At 42.2% G+C, this 26307-nt stretch overlaps 2 protein-coding genes across 3 annotated transcripts in view; one reads left to right on the forward strand and one right to left on the reverse strand.

The window, feature by feature from the left end:
* The window catches only part of HAO2 (hydroxyacid oxidase 2), a 133382-nt gene extending 132903 nt beyond the window's left edge, over positions 1-479 (reverse strand). The window contains exon 1 of the mRNA XM_081121489.1: positions 265-479. The gene's annotated coding sequence lies outside the window, so the exon portion shown is untranslated. The remainder of the gene's footprint in view (positions 1-264) is intronic.
* WARS2 (tryptophanyl tRNA synthetase 2, mitochondrial) overlaps positions 373-26307 on the forward strand; it is a 49498-nt gene continuing 23563 nt past the window's right edge. For both annotated transcript variants that reach the window (XM_081121485.1, XM_081121486.1), the window contains exons 1-2: positions 373-676; positions 23241-23498. In XM_081121485.1, coding sequence (XP_080977611.1) covers positions 458-676; positions 23241-23498 — 477 coding nt within the window. In that variant the 5' untranslated portion in view covers positions 373-457. The remainder of the gene's footprint in view (positions 677-23240; positions 23499-26307) is intronic.

Raw genomic sequence — 26307 nt, forward strand, 5'->3', positions numbered from 1 at the left:
CTCAAAACAGAAAGGTTCTCCTATCGGGTGTCGCCTTCCTCTGAAGGTCGTGCCTGGACGGGCAGAAGTACAGCCCTAGCCACCCTCCTCCCCCACCCTGGGATGTGCTTCTGCCACAGCTAAGACGCTGCACCATTTACCTGTCCACCCCCCCAGCGGGCCGTACACTCCTTGAAGGAAAGACCCGAGTCTCCTGCACCTTCCGAGCCCAGGGTCCGCAGATGGCATGGCCTGAGGCCATACGGGTCTCAGGGGCGCACTTACTGTCTCTAATAGGACTGCGAAGGCCCCATTCCTACAGAAACGTCTTTAAAGCTGCCTCCGGACGGCTAGGATGCGAAAAGCAACCTTCTGGATTCTCTTCCGGCCTAAAACCCAGCTACTACTACCCGCGAAGGAGCCTGTGGGGAGGCACTGAAGCGAAGCGCCACCCCAACCCTGCCCCACCTGCTCGGCAATGGCCGGACTCGCCCAGCCCCGGGCACAGCGGCCGGCGCGCAGGCGCAGCAAGCAAAAGCGCAGCGAATCGGGCCCTGGCTCTCCGAGCCGACGTCACTCAAGACAAGAAGGCTCCGCCCTCCTCAAGATGGCGCTGCACTCAATGCGGAAGACGCGTGGGTGCTGGGGCTTCATCCGGGCACTTCACAAAGGACCCGAAGCGGCTCCCGCTCCCCAGGTAACCCAAGCTGGCCCTTCTGCCGCTGCTTTTCTTTCCCATCCCGCTAGTTCCTTCTCGTCTCTCCTCCCTCCCTCCACTCGCTTCTCTCTTCCCGTTTCCTCTTAAGAGCACCCGCTCCTCTCGCTTCTCAAGTCGACTCGCCTAAGACTGCCCTTCCACCTGGAGCGCGATGACGTTGCAAGCCTGCGTGATGACGCACGCGCCCCGCAGTGGGAGGAGCGCACCGCAGCCTGCCCCCTGGCACGGCCCGCCCTCTCTGGGTCCCATTGCGATCTGATCCCCGCCCTTTCCCTGACCGCGAGCGCGCGGGCCTGCGGAGAAATGAGAGACGACGTCTCGTTCGGAATTGGGAGGTTTAAATTGGCGCCGCCGCTCTCTTCCTCCCTGAGCAAGTGTCAGTGCATTGTCCAGTGTGGTTCCTCCTCTCTGCCCCGGAGTAGCCCTGCCCAGGTGCGTCGCTGCCCTGCGCCTGGCGGCTCTGCTGTGACCAGTCATTGCTCTGTGGCGCGAGGGCATGACGAGGCCTTCAGCCTGTCCGTCAGTATTTGGAATTTCGCCCTCATGGCAAAAGCAAAAGAAAATGTGTGTGAGTGTGTGTGTGAGTGTGTGTTTCATTCATTCCGACACTCGCTGAACGTCTTCACACTCGCTAAACGCCTTCCGCGTCTAATCTCGGCGTAGGCACGTGCCCGACGTGTCTTGGGAGCGCTCTTACGGGAAGCAGGAAGGAAGCTCGGAGTCTGACTGTTGGGTGACTGCCTGGCGTCCGTGCACGTTCCTGCGGTGTTGCGTGCGTGTGAGGATTTTGCATGGTAAGCAGTGTGTCGGAAAGAGCGCTAGGCTGGAAGTTCGGGGAGCAGAGGTCGCGGGGTTTGTCAGCGGGCCGCTAGCTGTGTCAGGTGACAGCCCCTCTGTCCCCTCAGCGCGGACGGAGGAAGGGCTGGACACACTCGTGTTCTCTCAAGCGCTGGAAGGCCTCTGGCGTCGTGATGATGAAGCCAGAGTACAGCAGTGAAATTAATTATGGAAACCAAGATTTTTCTCATCTCCCCATAAATCTCTTCACTTTCTGTACTTAAGTTTTCTTCATTGATATGAGCCTAAGAAGATTCTTATAAGAATGAAGAATGTTAAACCGGAAAGCTCTTCATCAACAGAACAGCTACGTAAATGTTCTTTTAAATTTCAGGCAGCAATGTGAGGGAAGAATTGGTTCAAAATTAGATAAATCCAATCAAATACTCCCCTCTTTGAAACTCAAGGGCCTGATTCTGCAGGACAAGAAGTGGTCGGTTACTGTGTTTATAATAGTAGCATGTTAAAGCTACCCTATCAAAGTCACCCAGCCTTAGACCCCAGCTTCCTCTCATTCCAAACAAGAGCTAAGGATGTCATGAGAAACAGAGAATCAGATAGAAAATAAAAAGAAACTAGAGCCCCTTAATGATTGCCCAGGGAGGTTAAGGGGACCAAGTCATTATAAATGCTAAAGAAAAAGTTTCTTAAACATCTACTATTGTTTCGGTGGCGTTTACCAATACAATTATCTTAATCAACTGTTAATCTAGATTGTTTCAAGATGTAGCACTTCCAGAACAGATTAGTGTTTCCAAACCTTTGATTTACCTTTGATTAGAATAAGAATTAAATGTGAGAGTATCGTTTTAAAGTATAAATCTACATATGATTTTCAAGTCATTAAAAATGATGGCTTGAAGGACCCAGACAGTCTTTTGAAAGACCAACTGAAAAAGATACAAAGTTGCATTAATAGTATAGCTACAGTTTTATGTTTGTAAATAATTGTTTGTAAATAAATGTTTATATAAATATAGGCACAGAAAAAAATAGAAGGAAACAACCATTCTTTTTTCATTTGCTAGGTTTTCCTGAATAGCTGGGTTAAAAGTGATTTAAGCTTTCTTTAAGCGTTCCATATTTTTCACATGTTCTAAATCGAAGCTATATCACGTTTAGACCCAGAATACAATTTTAAAGCGTAAATCTCCATATAAGTGCATAGTCATTAATATCATCTGTGATATTTTCGGTCTCAGAGAGAGACTTGTCCCACAGTGCTGTTATTAAAATGGCCTTAGAGAGGGACTACTAAAAATTTATGGCCACTTTTCCTGTGTGTATCTTCTTTTCCCCTTGAAAAGCTTCCTTTGAAGTCAAAGAGATTTTGTGAACAGATGCAGAAATATGTGAAGGAAGAATTGGATTCTTAAACCAGATGCATTAGACATTTTTATGATATCTCATAACCTTTGTAGAAAACAAAAATTATTTTGCAAGAGACTAGTATAATAGAAAGAAATGTATATTTATCATACGGATGATTCCATCTAAAACTAAGAAATAGCCAAGTTGCTCGTTACTAGTTTTGGCTGCCCAGTTACTTTCTGAGGTGAGGAGCAAAAGTGGAGGAGCCATAGCTCCTTTGTTGGAAACTGTGATTGCGAGAGCATTGTGATTCCTAGGTTCTTTTAATGTTTTCTTAACAAAAGCAAAATCTTAGGTAATAAACTTGGCATTGGGGACCTTTAATTATCTCAGAGGCAGGCTTTTTCCCCTCAAGGCTACATGTAGACTCAAGTTTAAAATAAAAAATTGGGGGAAAACAGAAATAACAGCGTATCAAGCAATAGTCATTTTGAGATGCCTACGATTTATATGAAAGCGGTTTATTTTGCCAGGTGTTGCCTGACAGAAAACTGTTGAAGTCTGACAAGATGGGAGCAGTCCCAGAGTCTGAATGAAGGTCTGACATGTTAGGTTTAAATACTGATGGCATTAGGTAAATAAAAGCCTGTCATCATGAGTCAAACGCAAACTCCATACTTTTTAAAAAACTAACTTAGGATTTTATTGTGCAAAGACTGAAATATTGATGTTTAGTAGAGTTTTGCGAGAATACTTATAATTATTCAGTTGAAATAGAATGGCCCCATTTTATCGCACTTGAACAACACACTTCATTATTAACTATCCCAACCTGGGTTTGGCCAATATTAATATACTCTTCCTACTGTCGATGGCCTCTAAGTATAGCCATTAGATGAAGGAATTATGCCTGCAAGAAAACAGGCAATGTATTACATTTTTGATCTTGTATTTATTTCTTACAACAAGGCTTTTTTAAAAATTGCTCTTTAAAATGTTTTTATTTTAAAATAATTTTAGATTTACAAAGTTGCAAAATTTGTGCAGAGTATTCCTGTTTCCTCTCCACCAAGGTTCCTATTACATAATCACAATCCAGTGGTCAAAGCTAAGAAATTAACTTGGTACAGTACTAGTTACTGGCCTATTTCAAATTTCACCAGGTTTTCCATTAGCCTCTTCCTGGTCCAAGATCAAATCCATGATCCCATACTCCGTTTAGTTGTCATGTCTCCTTCAATCTATGGCGCTTTTGTAGTCTTTCTCGACCTTGGCACTTTTCAAGAAAATTGGTCAATTATTTTGTAGAATGTCTCCCAATTTGGGTTTGTCTGATGTTTTCTCATGATTAGACTGGGTTATGGATTTTGACAAGAATACCACAAAGCCAGAAGACATATTGTTCATAACAAGGTTTTAAGGCAGATATTAGCACCTTCTTTTAAATCATGAGGAAATAGACTTTAGTTAAGTAACTTGCCTAATGTAACAAAGCTAATTAATTAGGGATTTAGGGTGGTAAAATTTACCACTGGGGTTTCATTCCATATTTTGCAATTAGTATTTATCATTGTAGGTCTGTGATCTAATGAAATTAAAATGGGGTAGTGTTTCCAGTGTCGCCTTAGCTCTTCTCTGCCGTATATTGTCCATCCAACATGCAACATGAGCTGATCAGCGTGGAGAGCTGTCAGGAGCTGCTGTAGCCATCTGGGAGTTTTGCTAGATGATAACTGTGCCAGTTTAATCAGTCTCATCTCTTTGTGCTTTTCATCAATGTTAAATAAAGATGTTATATGAATCTACTCTAAAGCTCCTTTTAAGCTCAGTCTAGAAATCCATTTGTTTAAAATGCTCTATAGGTTGGTTTTCCTTGTGAACTGACTTAGCTTATTAGAAATAATATTTCAATTTAAAAAAAATGTATTTGAATTAATGAAAACTTTTGGTACCTGCTGGAAATATCGAGGAGGAAGAGTAGATAAATGCTGAGGATTTGTGCCAGCAACTCTTATGGCAACTACAGCCAGAAAATGCAGAAGAAATTGACGCCACTGACCCCAGATCCTTTCTCAGCATATCTGTTGCATGACTGCTGGTTACAGAAGAGCTGTCTATAGGGGCTTGCACAATTGCATATTTTTACATGTATTTAAGATACACACACACCCCCCATCCCTATGTTTTTCAGAAGAGGAATGAACATTTAGCTTTGTGCCACAGCCTGGTACTATGTGCTAAATAAACTTTATATTATTTACTTCTCCCAATAATCCTGTACATATTATTGTACCCATTTTATAAAAAAGGAAACTAAGGTGCTAAGAGATGAGGTCACTTTCTCAAGTCACATGGCCGTGCCAGGATTCAAACTCAGCCTTGCTTCTGCTTTTCCCACCTGCCCAGTAGTCTTCTGTTATGTTGACCTCTCCACCCCACCCCCCTCCCACCACACGCAACTGGGGGCCTCTGAGATGGTGCCACACATCTCGGATTTTTTATGATGCAGTTTGAAAACAACTTCAGCTTCTTTAAACATCCAAGTGAGTTTGTTGGCTCAGGACCATGTATGATGGATGGATTTGTTTTAAGGAGCTGCCCTGTAAGTGAGTAGTTTGGGAGTATTTACTTTGATATATAGGTATTTTATCAGTGAAATACAACATATATTCTGTTTATCTAAAGCTACACAAGTACTTCAGATAATAGCAGTCAATTTTCCCTCCTTCCTTCCTTCTCTGCAAACACAGCTTGCTTCTGCGTCATGCTTTGTGCTCAGAGATGACTTTATGGATTCATTTAGTCACTATCACGGCTAACCTGGCCTCCGACCGCCTCGTAAGGAACACTTACTCCAGGTATGCTCTTGATTCCATCCTGCCGCCACCACTCAGGGCTCAGAAATTTCTCTTCTAGAGACTGCAACATGAGGCCTGAGGCTTCTTCCTGAATTTCCCCAGGAAAAATGTACTCGTTTTGGGTGGAAGCTGCTCTGCCAGTGTGAGACACTAGATGCAGAGGGATAATTTATAGGCACGGGGATGATCCATTGGTTCCAGCTTGACTTAATTTAACTCTGCTCAGGCATTTGCAGTTTGCTCTATATATCATTTCTGAGCAATACTCTATCTTTTATTCCCAGTTGGAGGCTTAACACTTTTTCTTAACTTCCCTGAGTACTGAGTGAACCAAGGTCATATCTAGGTCTTCTCACTGCCCCTTCATCTGAATTCTATTGGTCCTCTGGTCATTTGTCAAAATTCAGCTAGAGCTCTCTTTTTCTTGGTGCACAGTCTTCCTTGCATGTGTCGAACCTACTCTGGCTGGCTAAGGGTCCGCCTTTTTGATCGCCCTTCCTCTCCTAGAAGCAGAGTCAAGCCACCCCGATTTCTAATACTTGGAGGTTCTCACAACTTCCACGTCACCACCCATTGCCCTCTAGGCCAGGACACTAAACAGTGTGCAGGGATGTCAGTCTCTCCTTTCCATTCCTGTTCTATGTTCTGGCTGGGACTCCTTACAGTGCCAGGCAACTCCGCATGGGTAGAGCCCTGAATGAATGACCTTGGTGAATGAATGATGTTTTTTATTCCAGGTTTTAGGGATGATAGTTGCAGATTTTTCATGAAGGTATTTGAAAGTATAAAATAAAAGAACAAATCTGGGCTTGTACAACATTTTCAGGTGGAATCTATTATTTTCGCTAATAATAATAATGCCCTATTCTAATATAGCACTTTGTAGTTTTCAAAATGCTTCATGTTTGCTCATTAATCTTCATTACAACATACAAATTTTCACTATTTAGTCATCTAAAATTTTTACTCACTGATTATATTTTCATTGTCTTCCTATTTTTTAACCAGTTTTGTGAAGATGGTGAATCTAAATAAGTAAATATCAGTATTCAAGTTTTAGCTCAGTGGATAGTATTTTCTTATTTGTACTAAAATTAGTTAAATGTGTGATTCATTTGGGGGCCCTGTTGCAGTTATTACTCAACTGGGTGATGTGGGAGGTGACGCCAGCACACATCTATTGGGTGCTCACCATGGACCAAGCATGGTTCCAAGCACTTGACATACATTAGCTCATTTAATCTTTATCACCCAATGAGATAGGAGCTAATATTAGACCTATTTTATAGGTGAGGATACTGAGAGGTTAAATAACTCACCCAGGGTCTTATAGCTAGCAAGTGTTAGCTATAAGACATAAACCCAGGAAGCCTGATTCCAAACTCTACACTAACTGCAATAAATAATACAATGACATTAAATTCTGAAACAAATGATCTGTGATAATATGCTGATAACTGCTTTGCACCTTTTAAATCTGTCCCATGAAAGCCACTGGTGTATCTCGCCACGGTGACACACGGAGTGGAAATTATAAATCATCCTTTGTTGTTGCTGTTCCTACGGTCTTGTTTGGCTCAATGAATTATGAGAAAGGAGCAAAGCTGTCTTGTAAATTTATCTCCATGTCTCTATTTGGCTACTGCCACTAGGATTACCCTGTGTAAAATAAGGGCTTTTAACACATGAGTCCCAAGGTGCATGTAGGAAGTTCTGTTTATACACATTCTATAGCTAAAAGGTCAACCTGTGCACAGCCCTGCAGGCGAAGGGGAGGTGGTGAGTGTTGAAGCTGATGGATGACCAGGGGACCACTATCTAGGGTCTAATTGGGATTTATGGCTAGAGTACTTCCTTCAAAAGTAGCAGAGGTGCAAAGCAGGAAGATGGGAGAGACTAAAGTAATTAGTGGTGTGGGCCATTTCAGCAAGGGATAAGTAAGAATTTTATTCTAAAGGATCGTCCTTCCAAAGAGTTCTTAAAGGGGTCTATAATTCACCAATTAAATTAAAGTGAATTACTACCAAATAGTACATTAATTAGGATGCTGTTGAGGCTTTAAAAGTAGCAACATTGAACAGTTTGTTTTATATACTAAACAAAGGGCTCCTCACGAACTATTCCTTATCTTCCCACAAACAGAGACTTTGCACAGGCCCTGCTACTTTATATTCATCCAGCCCTGCACTTTACTCCCTCGGTTACTTTAGGCCCCTTTTGGAAAGCAGGGGAATGCAATGGTGAAGGGAAATGGAGCTGTTGACTCAAATCCCTGAGCTGGATTCCTGGCCTCCCGTGGGGAGAATGGTCTAAGCAGCCAGTTCATAAATTTGCTGGAAGAGGGGAGATCTCTTGGGCTGGGGGTAAGTGTGCAGGATAAAGGTGGAGTCCCAGGGGAGATATCAAGAGCCAGACTATGTGGAGCCCTTGCCAGTTCTTGGGAGAGAGCCAGGTTGGCCATGTATGGATACTAGTTGCCTGGCCATCCTGGTTGTGAAGGAAAATCCTTCTCTGCAGGCAACTCTGGCTTCTCTGATGGCTGGCACCTCTCCAGCCACCCCCATGCCACCAAACTGTGAAACCCAGTAACCTAGAGAGGCAAGTATCTGGAGGAAAATGGTCACACGAACATTATCCTTGTCATTTACAGCTGACTTCCCATTTACAGTGGTACAAAGCAGAAGGCGTGTGAAATGGGGATCAGTTGGGCCTGGCTCCTCCGAGTACTAGCTGCGTGTTGCAGGCAAGTTATTTGACCTCACCAGACCTCAGTTTTCTGCCCTGAAGGTATTGATAATAACACATTGTAGGAATTTTATATGGATTCGAGACCCTGACTTACATATAAAGTCCCTTGGTGAGTGCATAGCACCTACTGGGTTGTCCATGCCTGATGATGATTATTTCTTTAATTATATATAATTCTACTCAACAACCTTTCTCTCCTCCACCCTTATCGATTTTGATAATCCTTTGATGCCCCCATCGCTACGTTTTCCTGCCCCTCCCCCCCAAAATCAGTCTGACCAGATTAATCTCCCAAAGCAGAGCTCTGATTATGTTGTTCCCTTACTCTCAGAAACATTTGGGGGCTTCTCAAAGTTTAGACTCCTTATAGCCCCACATTCAAGACCTTTCACCATCCAGGTCCAAAACACTTTCTAGGCCATTGCTGTCTTACATGGATCCTTTGCCCTAGAGTTCTTAGAATTGCCAAGTCTGCTCAGAGGTGTTCCCTTTTACTTCTTTGTTAAAACCACTGTGTCTTCTTGGAAAGGCCTTTCTTCCCATCCTTGCTGGTATTCCACCATTGTTTAAAAACAAGACAAAAAACACTCGTGTAGGTTCCAGAAAACTTTGTTCTGAAGCTGGAAATGATTGCTCCCATTTTGAAATTTTATAGGACTTTGTACTTTTCTTATAGAAATGAACACATCCTTCCTTATATTCTGTCTCTGTTTATAGGCATTTACTTAGGACAGATAGAGAACATGCTCTTTTTAAATTTAGACCTTTGTGAACACTCTAGCAGGAAACAGTTTATGATAAATACCTTGTTCTGCAGATGCAGCCTTGGGGCTGCCATTCAGCAGGCCAGCCTCACCTGGAGTATGTACCTGGCCCCCTCTGTAGCAGAGGGTGGGCAGGAGGGATTCTTTCTGTTGCATCTTAGCTGTGATAACCATGTGAGAAAATGAGGTTTTAATTAAATCTTTGGTATATTAATTCCTGTATCAGCAAGAGCTCGGCAAGTATTTATTGAGTTAATGAATTCAGTGAAAAATAAAACCAATGAGATAAGAGAAAGTACATACCATTGGCATTTAGCATATTGTTGAATTTAAACCATACATTTTGTGTATATTTTAGAGTATGTAATTGTGGAAGATGCTCAGTGTTTGCTGGAGTTAGCAAGTGATCTCGTTATTGCCCTAAATGTCCGATGATTGGGAGATAATATAATTTTATTTTAATGATTTTCCAAGTAGGCTGTGAATTTCCAACTTGTTGCTCTAAATGACTTTTTTTGCTACTCTAGCCCCAGTTTTATTTTTCACAGGTGACGCTAACTATACTGGAGTTTTCTACATCTGTATATTATACTAAAGCTTGTTACCTCTATGTATAGAAAAGTACAGGATTAAGGATTAAGATGAGAAGATATTTTGAGGATAGTTTTGTCTCAAGAGACTGGTTCAATAAATGTGCCCTATTATCTATACAACAACTTACGTTGTAGTTTTGCTATTATAATCAAGAATATGCTTTCTTCAACTCATGAAGGAAATAAATTTGCTCATTGTATCAACTTTGCCATTTTTCTTAATTGTTTATCCTGGGTCCCTTTAAGGCAACCTGCCAAACCATGCCTAGCACCTTTGCTTTATAGATCTTGGTATGTTCTTTGTAGATAGAGAAAAAGCCCTAAGTCTCACTGCACTGATACACTATGGAGACAATAAGGCCATTTGTAAGCAACCTAATTCTGTTGCATTTTTCTTTGCACCATGATAAGAGTGGAGTAGTGTGACTTAAGCAGAATTTATATCTACATTACAAAGAACTTACATTTTCTTCTTTTTAAAGTAGTTGGTAAGGAAATTTTAGTAGTTGGTAAGGGAAGTTTTTTGTTATACTTGTTTACCAGTTTCTCATTTACATGTTTAACGAAACCTGAAACCAACCAAGCATAATCCTAGAACTGTCACAGAATGTCATCTCTGTTAGAAGAGGTTTGATTATAGCATCTTCCTGATAAGTCTGTGACTACAGCAGCCAGACATCTTGTTCCTTCAAGAACCAATTGTACTTATAAATCTTTTCAATGTCTTGGAAATTCCAGCGTTTCAGCATCCACATGACATTTCCCACATTGTTTTTCACATTCTAAAATGGACCTGAAATTTTTCAGCAGACCATGTGTCCTTCATTTTTATTGGGAATATATTAACATATATATGACTCAAATAGACACAGCTTGTCCTCTCATCTTATTTTTCTGTCTAAGAGCAGACTTTTTGGTCAGGCTTCCATGACACCTGTCTTCTTGAAAGTCAAATGCCCACCTTTAGACTAACCATGTGGAGAAAGGGTCATCCAGCTTCCATGTGGACCACGTGTGAAAGGGGATGGGGAAAGAGAGGAATGTCTCTTCAAAAAGGAGTAACAAAGCCATGACCACTGACGGGATTACTGTCAGCTGAATAACACTTAAATTTTTGTTTTTAATACGGAAAGCTCATCAAGAAAAGCATGTAAAGTGGGAAAAATATATATTTGTTAAATCAGGGGTTTTTAACCCACTGTAGGCTCAAACTTGGAGAAAGACCAGAGTTGAAGAATCCAAAAAAGAGAGAGAGGTGGGAGAAGACTCGTTAAAGTGTGGATCTAATTGTTCCAGGGGGTAGAGAATTTCAAAGAAAAGAAATGAAGAGCAGATAGTGGTATAGTATGATAAAGACTAAAATTTATCCATTGGTGTTTGCAGTATCATTAGCAACAACAGGAGGTTCATTACAGTGAGAGGAGAGGAGAGGAAGTGAGGATTATCCTTTCTAGAAGCCTGAATGAGGAGTGTCCAGGAGGGTGAAGAGAGCTATGAAGAACGGCCTGACCGAGGCAGCTCTGGGGGAGGAAGGTGGAAGTGAGGAAGCCAATTGTATAGAACTTTAGAAACAACTGTAAAGATTTTATCTTTTACTTGGATTGAGTTGAAAAGCCACTGGAAGGCTTTGTTTGGAAGAATGACATGATGTGTTGTAGGTTTTAAAGCCTCACTCTGACTGTTATGTAAAAAAATAGAATAGAGTAGGAAAGATAGAGGCAAGAAGACCAGTTAGGAGGCTAGTACAAGGTTCGAGCAAAAGATGATGATGACTTGGACTAGGATGGGTGGTGAAGATGGCTTCATGAGAAGAGGTCAGATTCTGCATATTTATTTTTTAAAGGATGTAGAACCAACATGATTTTTTCCCATTGATTAGATGTAGGATGAAAGAAAGGAAGGAGTTAAGAATGGTTCCCAGGTTTTTGTCCAGAGCAACAGAAAGAATTAATTTGACACTTAATGAGATGGTCAAGAGTGAAAAGGGAATAAATCAGACTTTGGGGGAGGGGGAGTGAGGAGTTGAGTTTTAGACACGTGGAGTTTAGATGCCTCATGAACATCTACATGGAAGTGTCAGGTAGGCAGTTAGATCTATGAGTCCAGGCTCAAGAGAGAGGTCTCCATAGAGATACAAATTTGTGAGTTCTCGGTATAGACTGTGCCTAGAGCTAGGAGATTGGATGTGATCATCTAGGCAGTATTTTTAGAAAGAGAAGAGAAGAGGTCCAAGCACGAGTCTGTGAGCATTCCAACATGAAGAGACTGGGATGGCGAGAAGAACCATTTAAGATAGTAGTAGCCAGAGAGATGGAGGAAAAGGCAGGACAAGGCAACACCCTGTGAGGAAGGTGTTTCTTAGATGAATTCACATGTACCTGTGCACATACACGGACACACACATGCGCGCACAGACACATACACACCACATGTCCTAATGAAGATAGAATGATCAAGACTTTGACACATTGATTGTCATAGTCTCTGTTTGCAGGCAAATTTATTGGGAAGCCAAATTATTAAATAAGGTAACTTGATAGGTGTGGAATGAGAGCAAGGGCCGTTCATTGGGTCACCTCATTGGTTAGTGTAATCAAGTTATGATCACCCAAAGCTCCATCTCCATTATAGGACCCACTCCTTGGGCAACATTTCGCTGCCTCCTGTCACTATTTCCCCGTGGTCAGCTCTTTAAACACATGGCCAAGATTTTTCCAACAGAGCTCCTTTTTTTCCCCTAAGCTGCCACCCATCCAGGGGGCATATTTTTTCCTTAGATATGTTAATGTCCCTCATCTTGTTTCTATTAAGTCTTATCCTAAGAGTTCTTATACTTTTTTTTTGGGGGGGGGAGTCACTATTTCCTTTGATTAAAATGTGGACCTTCTACCTAGAAAAATATGCACATAAACTCTCAAAACTTCGTGTGCAATTTCATCAACCCAGGTTAAGAACTCCTCCTTTGAATCGCTCATCTCTGTTTTGCTGACTCACAGAAGTCAAACTTTTTCCCTTCTTTCCAGTACTGAGCCCTCCTCCTCCCTGCTGCCCCCTCTACCATTTACTCACTCCACAGCCTGTCTTAGGATCTGCACCACAGGACTTCCATGTGAAATTGTTTTATAATGAGGTATTTCTGGTACTACAATAAGCCTGGAGAGTGAAGGAGACCTTCCTGCCTTATTCCTTCCTGCACAAATAAATAGCTTCATAGTGAAGTCCTATGCTTATTGTATGCTCACCAATAAGCTTATACAATATATATATTGTATGCTTTTACAATAACACAAATGTGTAAGGCTCATGCTAGCCACTTCTGAAATTCAGCTTTTAGTGGGGGTGTGAGAATCTTACTATAAGATGCTGCTGCTAAAACACTTAGGAATGTGTGTGTGTGTGTATGTGTGTGTTATTAGTATTAAAGTTTTGGAGGAAATAGAGGAAGATTTGAAAATATTTGCCTGGGAGGGGGGCGGGGGATGCTGTCCAGAATATTAAGAACAACACTCATCTGAACTTCACAGAAAATATCCCGAGAACCTTTTGTTCCCTCCTTAATTTAAAATGCATTAAAAAAATGTAAAACTGTAAAAAAAAGAAAAAGTGTCATGAGAGTGTCAGTGATTAGAACTGATCAGATATTTGGCTGTCCTTTTCAACCAGAAGATGGATTTGAACCAGATTACCACATCCTTGGTTTAGTTTTGAAGAGAGAGGGGGGTGGGGAGGAGCCAATTATTTGTCTCTTTGTTCAAAGGCCTTTTTTGTATTGTCGATCCCTGAAAAGCGGTAGAGAAGCCGGCCTTTCCCATCCATTAAGGTCAGCCCCGAAACTGTTGATCTCTTCCATTTGCCATCTGGATACAGTAGAGAAAAAGCGATTCTGCATTGGGTTGCTGGACACCATCCAGAAAATAATATGTCAGGGGCATCAAAGGCTTGAGGCACTTGGTCCAGTCTGTCTAATGATCACAGGCAGGGTCTGCTCTCCAGTTTTGCAGTATATATGTATATATATCCCAGTAAAATAGATCACAAGGATTACTGCCAACTTGTCAAAGCTAGGATTCTTCCATCACAGACTTCAAAAAAGGACCAGGTTTTAATTGGGAGAGGCTTGCTTTCCAAGACGGAGGACGCTCCATCCCATTCCAGTCTACCCCCTAATTTCCTATGGAGAGCACTTAATGTAAGGAGGATTTTAATTCCTAGATGGTTTCACCCAACACCCAAATGCCAAATTGAAAGTCTCCTTAAAATTGACCTCATTTAAAGTTGTACTCTCGTCCTCTGTATAAGTGGGCCCGGTATCTGGCCAGCTACGGACCAGGCTGGCAGCTTTCCAGGAATCTGACAACCACATCTTAGTATTCACACCAACTGGAGCCAATTGTGGCTGGATTTTTTCCCCTCTTTTTCTTTTGGTATTTTAAAATGTGGGTAGGAAGCAAAGGCAAGCCATGGCATGTCGTTGGGCCTCCTCTGGGATCGGGGAGGAGCCTTGCATAATAAGACCTGTAATACCAGGGAGCATATGGCTGTGTTTTGAGGTAGCTGGAGGCCATCTAACTCTAAGCTCTGATAAAGCAGGCTTTGGCCGGGGGTGTTTGCAGGGTGTACTTAGGGATGAATTTATAGCTTCTGCAGTACAGAAAATCGCAGGACCATTGCCGTTTGGTCTCTTGCACAGAGATGGGATGGCAGGAAGAGTTGCTAAACCCTAAACTTGAACATTACTTTTCCTTGTGGACAGGAATGGGCCCCAAACTGTACCCTAAATACTAGGGAAACTCCCAAACCTCTCCTACTGACCTAGGAAGCTGGAAGAGCCCCTGCTGGGGTCTGGCCAGCTCACTAAAGGGAGCATTGTGGCCAGTTGCACTCTGGTTTTGTATTTTTTCCGTTTACCCAGTAGAGCCAAAGTTGCCTCTTAACTCTGCTCCAAACTAGTGCTGTCCACGCTCCCATCTCGTCATTAGAGACTCTACTCTCCAAATCTCCCTGTTGTTCTCTCTTCAGATAGCTTGGTATTTGGAAAAACGAGTAGCTCTCCTAGAGTAAGAAAACAAACAAAACCTCCTCCAAACATAAATCCAGCAAAGCAGTGTTGATGCTTCTTAGCAGGCCCTCATTTTGCTCAACATCTTTCCGTTACAACCATGAGGTGCCTCAGGAACTGAACTCTTTGTTTAGGTCAGTTTAGCCTGTGGTGAAATGGGTTTCTTTTTATGTCGTTCACTTCAAGCCACAGGACCTAGAGAGGACGTTAAGTGAGGACTTACTGTATATATAGCTTTTTTTTTTTTTTTTAAGATTTTTAAAAATTGAGTTTTAGAGAGAGAGGAAGGGAGGAGGAAAGAAACATTTGGCGTGAGAGCTGGATGAAAGGGTGGGTCGCCTTGTAGCTCTGGAATTTGGCCCGAGTTTAGAAAAGCCATATTTAGGTCCCGTAATTTGCAAGACAGCGGCCCCCAAGAACCTGGACCTTGCTGCTTCTGCCTCCTCACCTGAATGTTCCAGTAACATTGAGAAAGTTCAGGTCTTTCTGTTTTAAAGGGAATGACTAGCATGGTGTGTGAGAGAGGCTTGGGAACGTGTGCGAGGAATCCTGTATCAGATGTGAAAGCTGAACATCAAAACTCCAGATTGAGTAGCATGTGCCTTTAGTTCAGTAAAAGACTTTGAAGAGAAGGCAGTACAGGGACAGACATGCTTGAAACACAAAGGGAAAGGACTTATTTTCCTATGAGAATGAAAAGGAAACTGGTGATGAAACTCTCATTCATTTGATAATTATGTATGGAGCACCCGTGGTCTGCAGAGGACGTTTCCTGAAGATGAGGCTAGTAAAATGTGACTGTTCACTGGGAAAATCTATTTATTATCTTTCACAAAACATAGCAGGGTCTTGTTTTGATTTTAAATCAGTGAGCTAATATCCCAAATTGATTACTTCCTGACAAAGGGAAATTAAAATGATTCTGACACTAAAACATACGTTTCTCCTCAACGTGCTGGTTAATGTTAGGAGTCTGCTGTTTCTTCCTTAGACCCGGGACACCAGTAGGACCAAAGCCCTTTTCTCCTCGCCGCCTTTGGTTTTTAGGAACCGTCACAGTGGAAGCCTCGGCCCCTTGAACCATAGCAGCAGCAGTAAGTGAAGGAGGAACTAGATTTCAAAATATTTTGCTTTAGAAGGTCATTTGTCCTGTTGAAGTCATCACCCGACATCTGATGTTGATTGTAAGATTCTTAATTTACCCTTCTTAAAAATTCAGATGAAAAAAAGTTAACATTTCCGCTAGGTTTTCCCATAAATCCCATTTCTTAACTCAGTTCAGAGCATCCTGGTCCTGCAGCGCTCTGCTGTGTGTCTGCCCCTGCTGGATCAGGGGTGTGCCTGGGGCCCAGCAGGGTGCACGCTTGTCCTCTAGAAAAGAGGAAATGACACCGAATTGTAGATTAGACACACTGTCCCCGAGGGCAGAGCTGAATTGATACTATGAGCTCCCAGTATACTTGTGAATGCCTCTTTAACAGCATATTGTTCAAATAAAATGTCAGGAAATCAACACATAAAATAAAATGTCAGAAAATCTGAACCTTAAGGTAAGATTGCTTGCATTCTGCAGAGAGTTGAGCAACTTTTTAAGGGGTTCGTAAAAATAGTTTTGTTCAGGACATTTTATTCCAAGAGTATTTTATTATAGGTTCAACTAAAGTCACATACATTGGGGAAAATGTTCTGAGAGTTGTAGATGTTGATGACTGAAAAATGGCCAGCGTTTGCACAGGTGACCTGGGAAGGGATCATTTGAAAATGCCCTACTAGTCTTGGTAAATGTCCTCCCTGATTTTCCTCTCCCCTGGGGCTACTGAGGGCCAAGGAACTTAAGGCCAGGTTTCCAGCTCCCGAATTCTCTAAGACACCTATAGTTAGTATTCATTTCTACCTCGTTTGTGTATGGATAGTGCTTCACCCTGGTGCTATTAGGAATAAAAACATGGTTCTTTCTTACCCGTGAGGATTTCACTGACTGCTGAGGGTAGTAGTCTTGTAGGGGAAGTAAATTCCAGAACAACCATGTGCCATAAGGAGGGAACAAAGCACTGTAGGTCTTGTAGGAGGAAGTAACTCCCCTCGCCTTGGGAAGGTGGAGAAGACCTCACAGATGTGGTAACTTCTGAACTGGGTCTTAAGAGATCATTGAAATTTGTCAAGTGAAAAAAGGCAACTAGGCAGAGAGAACTGAGTGTACAAAGGGTTGGAGCTGAGAAAGAGTATGGCTCCTTCAGGGACCTGAGAGAGGTGTACAATTAATTTGTGGAGTGGTGGAAGAAAAAGACTGGAAAGGTAGACTTGGTCCTTATTAACTCAGCAGTGGTGCAGAGGGGAGGAAGCAGAAGAAAAGGTAAAATTGTCAGGAACATGAGAGAACTTGTAAAATACTGTGTTTGTTACATAAATCATCTGAAAGGGCATCGGGCTATTTTTTTCTGCAACAGTGATTTAAAAAAATTCTCATCAAAAATTCTAGATTCTCAAGCTTACTCTTGTGGTTTTAGTTGGCTATGATATTGGCTCTAGTGCTAGGATGATTAACGAAAAATGGCATGTTATAAAGTGTTAAATGTAAAACATTTCCCCCAAATTCCTCATAGGACTTCTCACTTCCTTCATTAAAGGTCATTTGTGGAGATACTTGACCCTACCATGTCTAAGTAATCTGTATATATGTGAAGTTAGATTATGAAGGATTTTATACACTAATTGAGGGATTTGGACTTGACCCTATAAGAAAGGAAAAACCAGTGAAGATTCATTTTTTTAAAAAGAAAGTTTAGGTGGTGGTTTTGTATGGCAGATACAAAAGTCAGATAGAAGTCACTGAAACAATACAAAAATTCTGATTGGGTTTAGACTACATTGATGGAGATGGAATAGTGAAATTGTATTGGATAACATCCCTGGGGATTTAGCAATTGATTAGATGATGCTAATAAAAATAGCTAATATTTTTTCCAGCTTTACTGAGATATAATTGACATATAGCATTGTGTAAGTTTAAGGTGTACAGCGTGATGATTTGACACATGCATAGTTACCACAGTAAGGTTAGTTAACACATAATTATAATTTTTGTGTGTGCCGTGAGAACATTTAAGATCAATCATAACTAGTATTTATTGAGCACTTTCTGTGTGCTAGGCACTTTTTTTGTACTAATTTATTTAATTCTTACAAGATTCTTATGAAGTAGTACTATTAAAATTTTGATTTCAGATGAAAATGCTTGGCAGAGATCGCATATCTAGTAATTGGAGGAGCCAGAATTTTCACCCACAGACTCTGGCGAGGGAAAGGAAGGAATTAGAAATGACCCACGATTAGGACACTGAGTCGTTGGTTGTGTCATTAGCCAGCATTGAAAATACAGAGCAGCAGGTTTGGGGGGAGCTGACTGGCAGATTGTGAATCAGTAGATTTAGTTTTGAAGCTTTGATATAGTATTTGTTAAGTTTGAAGAGCTGCTGGTGGGACATCCAAATGGGTATGTCCAATAGATACTTGATAGTAAGTACTAGAAATAATATTTGGTGTTAAACTTCATTTTTTCTCAAAGAAAAAATATTGTTTTAATGTATACATTAATGCAGTTACAGGAAAACATGAAAAATTGGTGATACTATCTCCCAGCTCAAAACAGCAAGAGTGCTTTTAACAGGGGCAAATGTTTACGAAAGTGTATTCTCAGGTCCTCTTTACATTAAGTTGGGTATGTAAATAACTATCTTACCTGGAACTTTGTGACATTTTCCAGCCAGGCAGATAGAGGAGAGGAATTAATTCATTACGATTTGTGCCCACCCGATCATAAGTGAATTTACTTCATTACAAGCTCCCCTCCCACCCTCACCCTTTGCTCCACGAATTCCTGCAAATATACCCCTGCCTTGCTCGAACCACGGGGCACTCCAGTTCAAACCCGCTGTTTATGGGAACTGCTTTTGTGGAAATCATTAAAGAAAGAAAGGCCTGTGAATTCTCTGGCTGAGGCACTGCCTGTTTTCTGTGTCATTTCAGTCTCATTAATCAGCGCTGCAGCCAGGTAGACACTGCGCTGTGTGTTTCACTGTCCCCAGCGCAGCAGCACCGCGTCTCTGCCCTCAGGCCGACGCACTGGGGAAAGGGAGAGGGAAACCATCAATCTTCCCGGCTGCACATGTCAGCAGTGATTCCTTCTCCCTTCCGTTGGCTGTCTCTCTCACCACCTGTGTTTGGAATTAGCACGGAAGCTGCTGCCCAGATGGATCAGAACCACTGTCCTTGTCACCTGCCCTGGTCGGACCACCACTTCTAAATGAAAACAAGGCCCACACAGGCCAATTGTTTTTGCTGTGAGTGGTACAAGGGAGAGAACCAGCCATCCCCTTAGAAGTTCATTATAATGTAAAATTAAAGCAGATTTTTAAGGCATACCTTCCGGAAGGTAGCATCATTTATTGGATCAGAGTGGTAAAAGCAAATAATTTCTTGAATGCTTTGCTTATATTCTCCTAGTCTCCCTCTGCAGTATAGACTGGGCTAATATGAGACCCACCTACAGCTGCTTGAGTGTTAAATTCAGACTCTCTGATAGGGATCAGAGGGAGTTAGAGAGTTTGCCAGGCAGGGAAGTGGGCATAAAAGAACATTTTTTGCAGAGATAAGTTTGTTTTCTATCCATTACAATTCTTATGTCAAAACCTTCTTAGGAGGATTTTTTTCTTGGTGAAGTTCGGGCTACATAAGCTCCCTGAATCCCTGAGCCATAAAGACTGTGGAACTGGACATTGCCACGTAGGTCTACCTGACCATGGAAGGCGGTATGCTTACCTGTCACAGGTGCCTTTGCTCACCAACATAGAGGTTATAAGCACATCTTCATAATCTCATGGCTGCTGCAGGTGATATCAGAACTGCCTGAAGCCAAACAGGCCTCGGACCATGTGTTAATAAATAACTGTCCCAGGAATTGCCTTGAAATGTAAATTATAAGCAAGTGAACTTACTTTTCACATTTTTGCAGTCTTTTTATTTCATTTGTGTGTGTTTCCTAGCAGATTGGCAGCTTTGGAGAATAGTAGTGTAGTAGTTGGCTTAGAACAGTGGTTTTTCCATCTTGGCTGCACATTAGAATCACCTGGGGAGCTTTTAAAAATCCCGATGCTCACGCCAGATCCCAGACTGATGAAATCAGAATCTGTACGGATGGGGCCCAGGCATCGGCATTTTTTAAAGCTCCCAGCTGATCACTGTGCAGCCAAGATTGAGAACTCTTGGCTTAGAAGATGTCTTCCCTTTTTCATTTATAGTGTTTTCATCTGGACCTCATTTGACGTAGTCGAAGTGAACTTGAAGAATAGATATTGGTGCCCCCAGATCCCTCTCTAACGGGGGATCATGCATCAGAGTGACCCGAGGGCTTGTTAAAGCACAGGATGCCTCACTCTTCCCCTTTCTTCTTCTGGATTCAGCTCACCCTTAGAATGTCTGAGTCAGTAGATCTGGCTGAGGGTCCAGGATTTGCATTTCTAACGAGTCCCCTGTTCTGGTGACGTTGCTGGTATGGGTGCCTGCCCTCCACCTTCCTTCTGCTCTTCCACAGCGGCCAGTTCAGCTGCCTCCGGGCCCATCCTCACAGTATCAGTGTTAGGAACGCTCATGGGTGCTTGAGGAAGCTTTGGCATATTTTAGTGATCATACAATCTAATTTTTGAAGTCTATTCCATATGCAAATGCCACCTTGTTCTCACACCAGATTGCCCCCCTTAAGCCCTTTCTCTTCACAATCAGAGCTACCCCTGGGTGGGTCTCTGGTGTCCCAAATCGAACTTGGAGTTCACTTCCCACAGCAACAGTTTTATGAATGGCGTATAGGCGCAGCTGAAATGGGATATGAAAACCATTCTTCAGGAATGCTCTGGGCTCCACAAGGCTTCCATGGGCTGCCTTCCAGGAGCTTAACCACCATTTAAAAAATCGAGTCTGTGAGTTTCAGAAAACCAATTTTCAAATCAGCCTTTAGAACATAGCTTGTTTAAGAACTGCCTATAACTGGAACATTTGGTCCATTTTGTTTACAGTTATTTAGCCCTTTACATTTGGAGCCAAAGTAGGGGGAAAAGATTTGTCATTCATTCCGCTAACATTTATTAGGTGCTCACAATGTACCTGGCACTGCTGTGTACTGGGGATGTAAAGATGAAAGAGGCAGCCCTGCCCTAGAGGAGCTCGGGTTCTAGGTGGGAAAATATTTACTAAGCAAATAAGAAAATATTTACCAGGTTACCAATGTGATATGTGCAATAATGAAGAGCTGGTGAAGGAGGAGCTTGTTCTGCTTGGGGAGAGAGAGAGGGAGGGAAGAAGGGAGAAAGGGAGAGAGGGAGAGAGAGAAGGAGGGGGATCCCTGGAAAAGGGAGAAAGGGAGGGAGGGATCCCTGGGAGAGGGAGAGACAGGGAAGGAGGGAGGGAAGAAGAGAGAGAGGGAGGGAGGTCCGGTTTCTGGTCCCAGCTGTACCACCAGCTATGTGCCCTTGGCCTTTTGTTTAACACCTCTGTGGCACACTTTCCCCTTCTGAGAAGTGTGTGCGTGGAGGGGAGGTGTTGTGGGGAGTGAGGGTTCCTCAAGGCCAGGCCAAGCCAACCTTGAAGCCAGGAAACTCTAAACTGGATGCAGCCCAGTCTGAAGGAAAGAGACAGAACTAGGTGGGAGCTCAGATCCAGACCTGACCCATCTGCCTGCGTCTTGCGCAGGTTATTCGCTGCATCTTTCCTGGAACGTGAGGCCAGTCATTCCTAGTTCCATCGAATGAGATGAGGTCCAAGCAAGTGCCAGGGAAGGTTTCTGATAGGGAACGTTTCCCACAAGAGGGAAGAGACATTCGGGAAGGCATCCCATCCCCTGACGGAAGGGTAGCACAGGGCACACGGGAAAAAGATGCACAGCTCTTAATATATGAAATGGCTCAAATAAGTCTCTAGAAAACTTTTATAAATCAAGTTAATTCCTTTTCAACTCTTCCACTGGCCCAACAATATGTACTAAGTGCTTATCATGTATGCCCTTAAGAAAATCACAGCCTTTTTAAAAAAAATTACTACCCTCCCTTTTTAAAAAATAATGTCTCCTTCCATTTTGTTGGCCTACGTATTGTTTCTTGTTTGGGGACCATATAAAACCCTCCTTCTCTTATACTGAATTAATAGTTACTATATTGATTCCCAGATCTGAGCATCTGGTTTCATTTCTAAGCAGAAATAAACCCATTTTTCTCGGTGCTGAGTCAGCACTTTCTCTCCAGACCTCAGCTCCTGTATTTTCTGGAAGAAAGAGCTAATGCTGAGCCCGGGCCAAAGAAAGCTTCAAAGACGCAGCACCTGGATCCTCCCGCTGCCTGGCTGAAGTGCTGTTTTTCTATGCTGGTCTCCTCTGTTTCATATATTTATCCCTCCTTTACCCTCTTCCACCTCCCCTTACCCCCCTTTCCCTCTGGTAATTGTCACACTGTTGTCTGTCTATGACAAAAGTGGTTTTATAATTTAAAATATATATATATATTTATACATAATTTAAAATTATAATTAAAAACTCCTTTTGAAGAAATAAAAAGCCAAGTATGATTTATCAAAAGTAAAAGGTAACAAAAGCATGAAAAACTTAAGTAACTTTATCAAGAGGTAATGTTAGAAATACAGTGTAGGTTTCTAAATTTCTAGCCCAAGATCCTACGCGCTTAATTATATTAATTATATAATTACACTTAACATATACACTTAATTATATAATACTGCTGATACTATATCAGCAGTTATTTTTAAAGAAAACTAATTTAGTAAATAACAGCCTTTACCCCTAATCTATGGCCTTCGTTGCCTTTACTTCAAAATGAATGAAATCACATGAAATACCCTTGCGGTCCCTTCAGTCTCCAGTGAAATTTGATTCTATGTCTGAAGTCTTTCTCACTGACCCCCAGATCCACAGTCATCTTTTCCTCCTAGGAACTCCCCCCTGTACCCCACTAGTATCTTTCCAAACTGATCAAGGCCACGCGGCCACATTGTACTGTTTCTTCTCTTTTCATAAACATATCCTCTGTCTCCAATTAGATTGCATTCTCTGGGGGATGCAGACCTTTTCTTATGTGTCTTGGTATTCGTAAGTTTTTGAGTGCCAAAACCCCCCGAGTTTTAAATATCATCTCCTGTCCCTACCAGCACCCAGCGCCGTGCTTTGCGCGGAATAAGCACTGAGCAGCTGCGGGAGGCGGGTGACTGTCAGGTTGCGGTTGGAATAAACAGGCCTAGCCTGGGCGCTGTGGCAACACGGACACGGGCTCATGGATTCTGCTCAGGAGCAAATGTGTTTGTTTCCCCCTCTTCCAGAAAGATGCCCTGCGACGGGTCTTCTCCGGCATCCAGCCCACGGGGACCCCCCACCTCGGCAACTACCTGGGCGCCATTGAGAGCTGGGTGGGCCTGCAGAAGGAGCCGGGGCCCGTGCTCTACAGCATCGCCGACCTGCACTCCATCACCGTCCCCCAGGACCCCGCCGCGCTGCGACAGAGCATCTTGGACATGACCGCTGCTCTCCTTGCCTGCGGCATAAACCCGGAGAAGAGCATCCTTTTCCAGCAGTCTCAGGTCAGCTTCTCCCATGAAAACCGAGAAAACTTTCATTTTCACATTGTTTGAGGCAAATTTGGAATGGGGTACCTGGCTCCAGTTTTTAAAAAATTGTTCAAGGGCAATTTCATCAAAGGTGATCGTTTCATTTTAATGTTTTCCTTGCGTTCATATCATTAAGTATCATTATAATGCAGTCGAGCTTTTCAGCTTTCCCCCCACTATACATAGTAGGTCTCTTCAGTACCCCCGACGTTGGAATTGTTTTCCATATTGGGTTGCATTCAAACTGATGGCTTCATACTGTTGCCTGATTTCCTGGGGATCAAGGATAGAATCCAGCTAACAGCAGTTTTGCGTAACTCCGATGTTGCTTTATTGGGTATTGCATTTGGAAGGCCTATTGGGTAAGTCCCATTGTTCATTCGTTGTATAATAGCTTTTGAAAAGATTTGAGAGAACTAGCTGGGAAGCTGGAAGGCAGTGTCCAGTGACTTGAGTCCCATCCAAGAAAGGCTTCAGAACTAAGCCAAAATATTTGACTCTGACTCATGTTTTCACTATGGATGAATCAGTTTACCCTTGGACAGGCAGATAGCTGGGCTGGAGACAGGGTCCTTAAGAGGCTCCCCAGCAAAAAAGATGAAAATGTAAATCAGATCATGCCGTCATTACATATCTGCTTTAACCTTGTGACAAAACCCCAGCCAAGGAATGGTATGTTACGCATGTTAACATGTATACACATGTGGCCTGTGTTATACGTGTGTATATCTCCTTCCTTGATCATAAACCTCTGACAATTATTGTTTTTATGTATGCTTTATCACCCACAGGACTTAGAATATTCTTCACAAAATAAACGTGGTTATCAAGTTAAACTTGTTGCCAGCTTGGAGATAATTTGATAAAAGAATTGAATCTAAGTATAAAAATGACCATAAAGGCAATTTACTTCAATTTCCTTCCTTACAGTTGGTCAGGAAGCCTCACCACACACTTGACTTTCCAAATTCAATCTTGGACAGATCTAACTGTTATAAAGTACTTGCTTATATTGAGCCAACCTGCCTCTCTATAATTCCCATCCACTGACTTAACTTCTGCTCTGAAAAATACAAACTAAATCAACTCTGTCTTCCACATGACTGCTCTTCAGATACTTGGAGACATTTATTTTGCACCATCCTTACCGTATGCGCCCTTAGCCCACATATTTTACTTTCTTCAAACGAGTTGTCCCCAGATCTCTCCTCCTCTTGGTTGGCCTACCTCGAAGAACTCTCTCCTTCTCTCTGAAAGCAGGGTGCCTCTCCTATTTCATGAGACAATGTTTATTCAAACTGTTCGCATCCATCTCCGACATTATAAGGCTGGTCATCATTAGAACCACTTTTTGAGTCATATAATGCATTTTCCAAAGCACATCAACTTCAGCCCATTCGAGCCATTTTGATACCAGCACTCTTTTGCTTCTTATATGATACTACTGTATTCCCAGGACCTATTTCCATACTTCTTGTAGATGAAAATGTCTCATCTCCACAAAGCAACCACTGGCCAGATTGCTTTTTAAGTGACCTTTAAAATGAAAGGCTTATTTACAACCACATCCAGTATTGCACATTGAGCTCATACCCCCAGGAATGATGACCATAATACATTTTCTCCTCTGTTAAGGATTTTTGGTGGCGACCTCCATAAGTATCTAATATTTGCAATAATTGAGGTATTTTCTTCCACGCAGTACTTTGTTGTTCAAAATAGCAATTGAGAGTCTCCCCAATATGGAGACTTTGAAAGAATTCCCTTGTAAATGAGGGACAATAAAATTCACCTCTTTGATTTTTTTATGGTACCTAATGAGTTCATTGGTTCCCAAAGTGGCTGTGGGTCTGGGCCAAAGAGTGGAGGTCACCAGTGTTGCCTGTTCCCTCAGGGGCCTGCGTGCAACCCTAAACCATCTCACAGTTCCACTCCTCCCGTCCCTGCCTTCAGTCCCTCGGGAGAATCTTGATCATTTGCCATTAAAATTTGAGGGAAATACTCATCAGCCCACATTCCACAATTTATCCCACGGAGACAGTGTGAGAGACTTCCTCAGGTGTCTTTCTGACCTCAAGACATGCTCGGTATGGGCCATTCACTTATTTAACTGGGGTGACCAGCCTTATCACAACTCAGTGGACGGACTGGATATTTTATCAGGTTTTCATTCCTTGTTAAAATAGTTAATAAAGAAAATTGTAAATATATATAGAAGAGTAAGGAGAATGGTATACTGTGTTCCCATCACTTACTAACGTTTTGCGAAGTATTTAAAAACAGATACCACGCCTCATGGCATTTCATTCCCTAAGTCGTTCAGTGTGCCTCTCTGTAAACTGAGGAAGTTTCTCACATAACCACGATACTGCCATCACGCCCAACTAATAATTAGCAACTATTTTCATCAACCTGTGGAGTCTCCAGTAGATGGAGATTGAAAAGAAATTCTCATAGCATTTTTAGATCTAGAAACAAAGGTTAAAAGTCATGTTTATTAGACAGCTAACCTTTTTAAATGTGTAAGATTATGAAGCCTTCTCGTGTATATGACCTCTCTTTTAAATCCTCAAAATAGCCTATAAATCAGGTATTACTGTTCTTTCCCAGGTGAGTAAATTAAAGCATGAAAAGATTAAATAAATTAGAAAATACACTTAAATCCGTCTCTGAGAGGTTCCTGGTACTTTTAGTAAAATGCTTAACAAACTCATCTTCTTAATTAGCTCCCTGAGGTCATCCAGCTTGTAGGTGGCAAATCCAGGACTATTTTTTCTTCCTA

The sequence above is a fragment of the Miniopterus schreibersii genome (genome assembly GCF_964146895.1).
Source record: "Miniopterus schreibersii genome assembly, chromosome: 19".
NCBI lineage: Eukaryota > Metazoa > Chordata > Mammalia > Chiroptera > Miniopteridae > Miniopterus > Miniopterus schreibersii.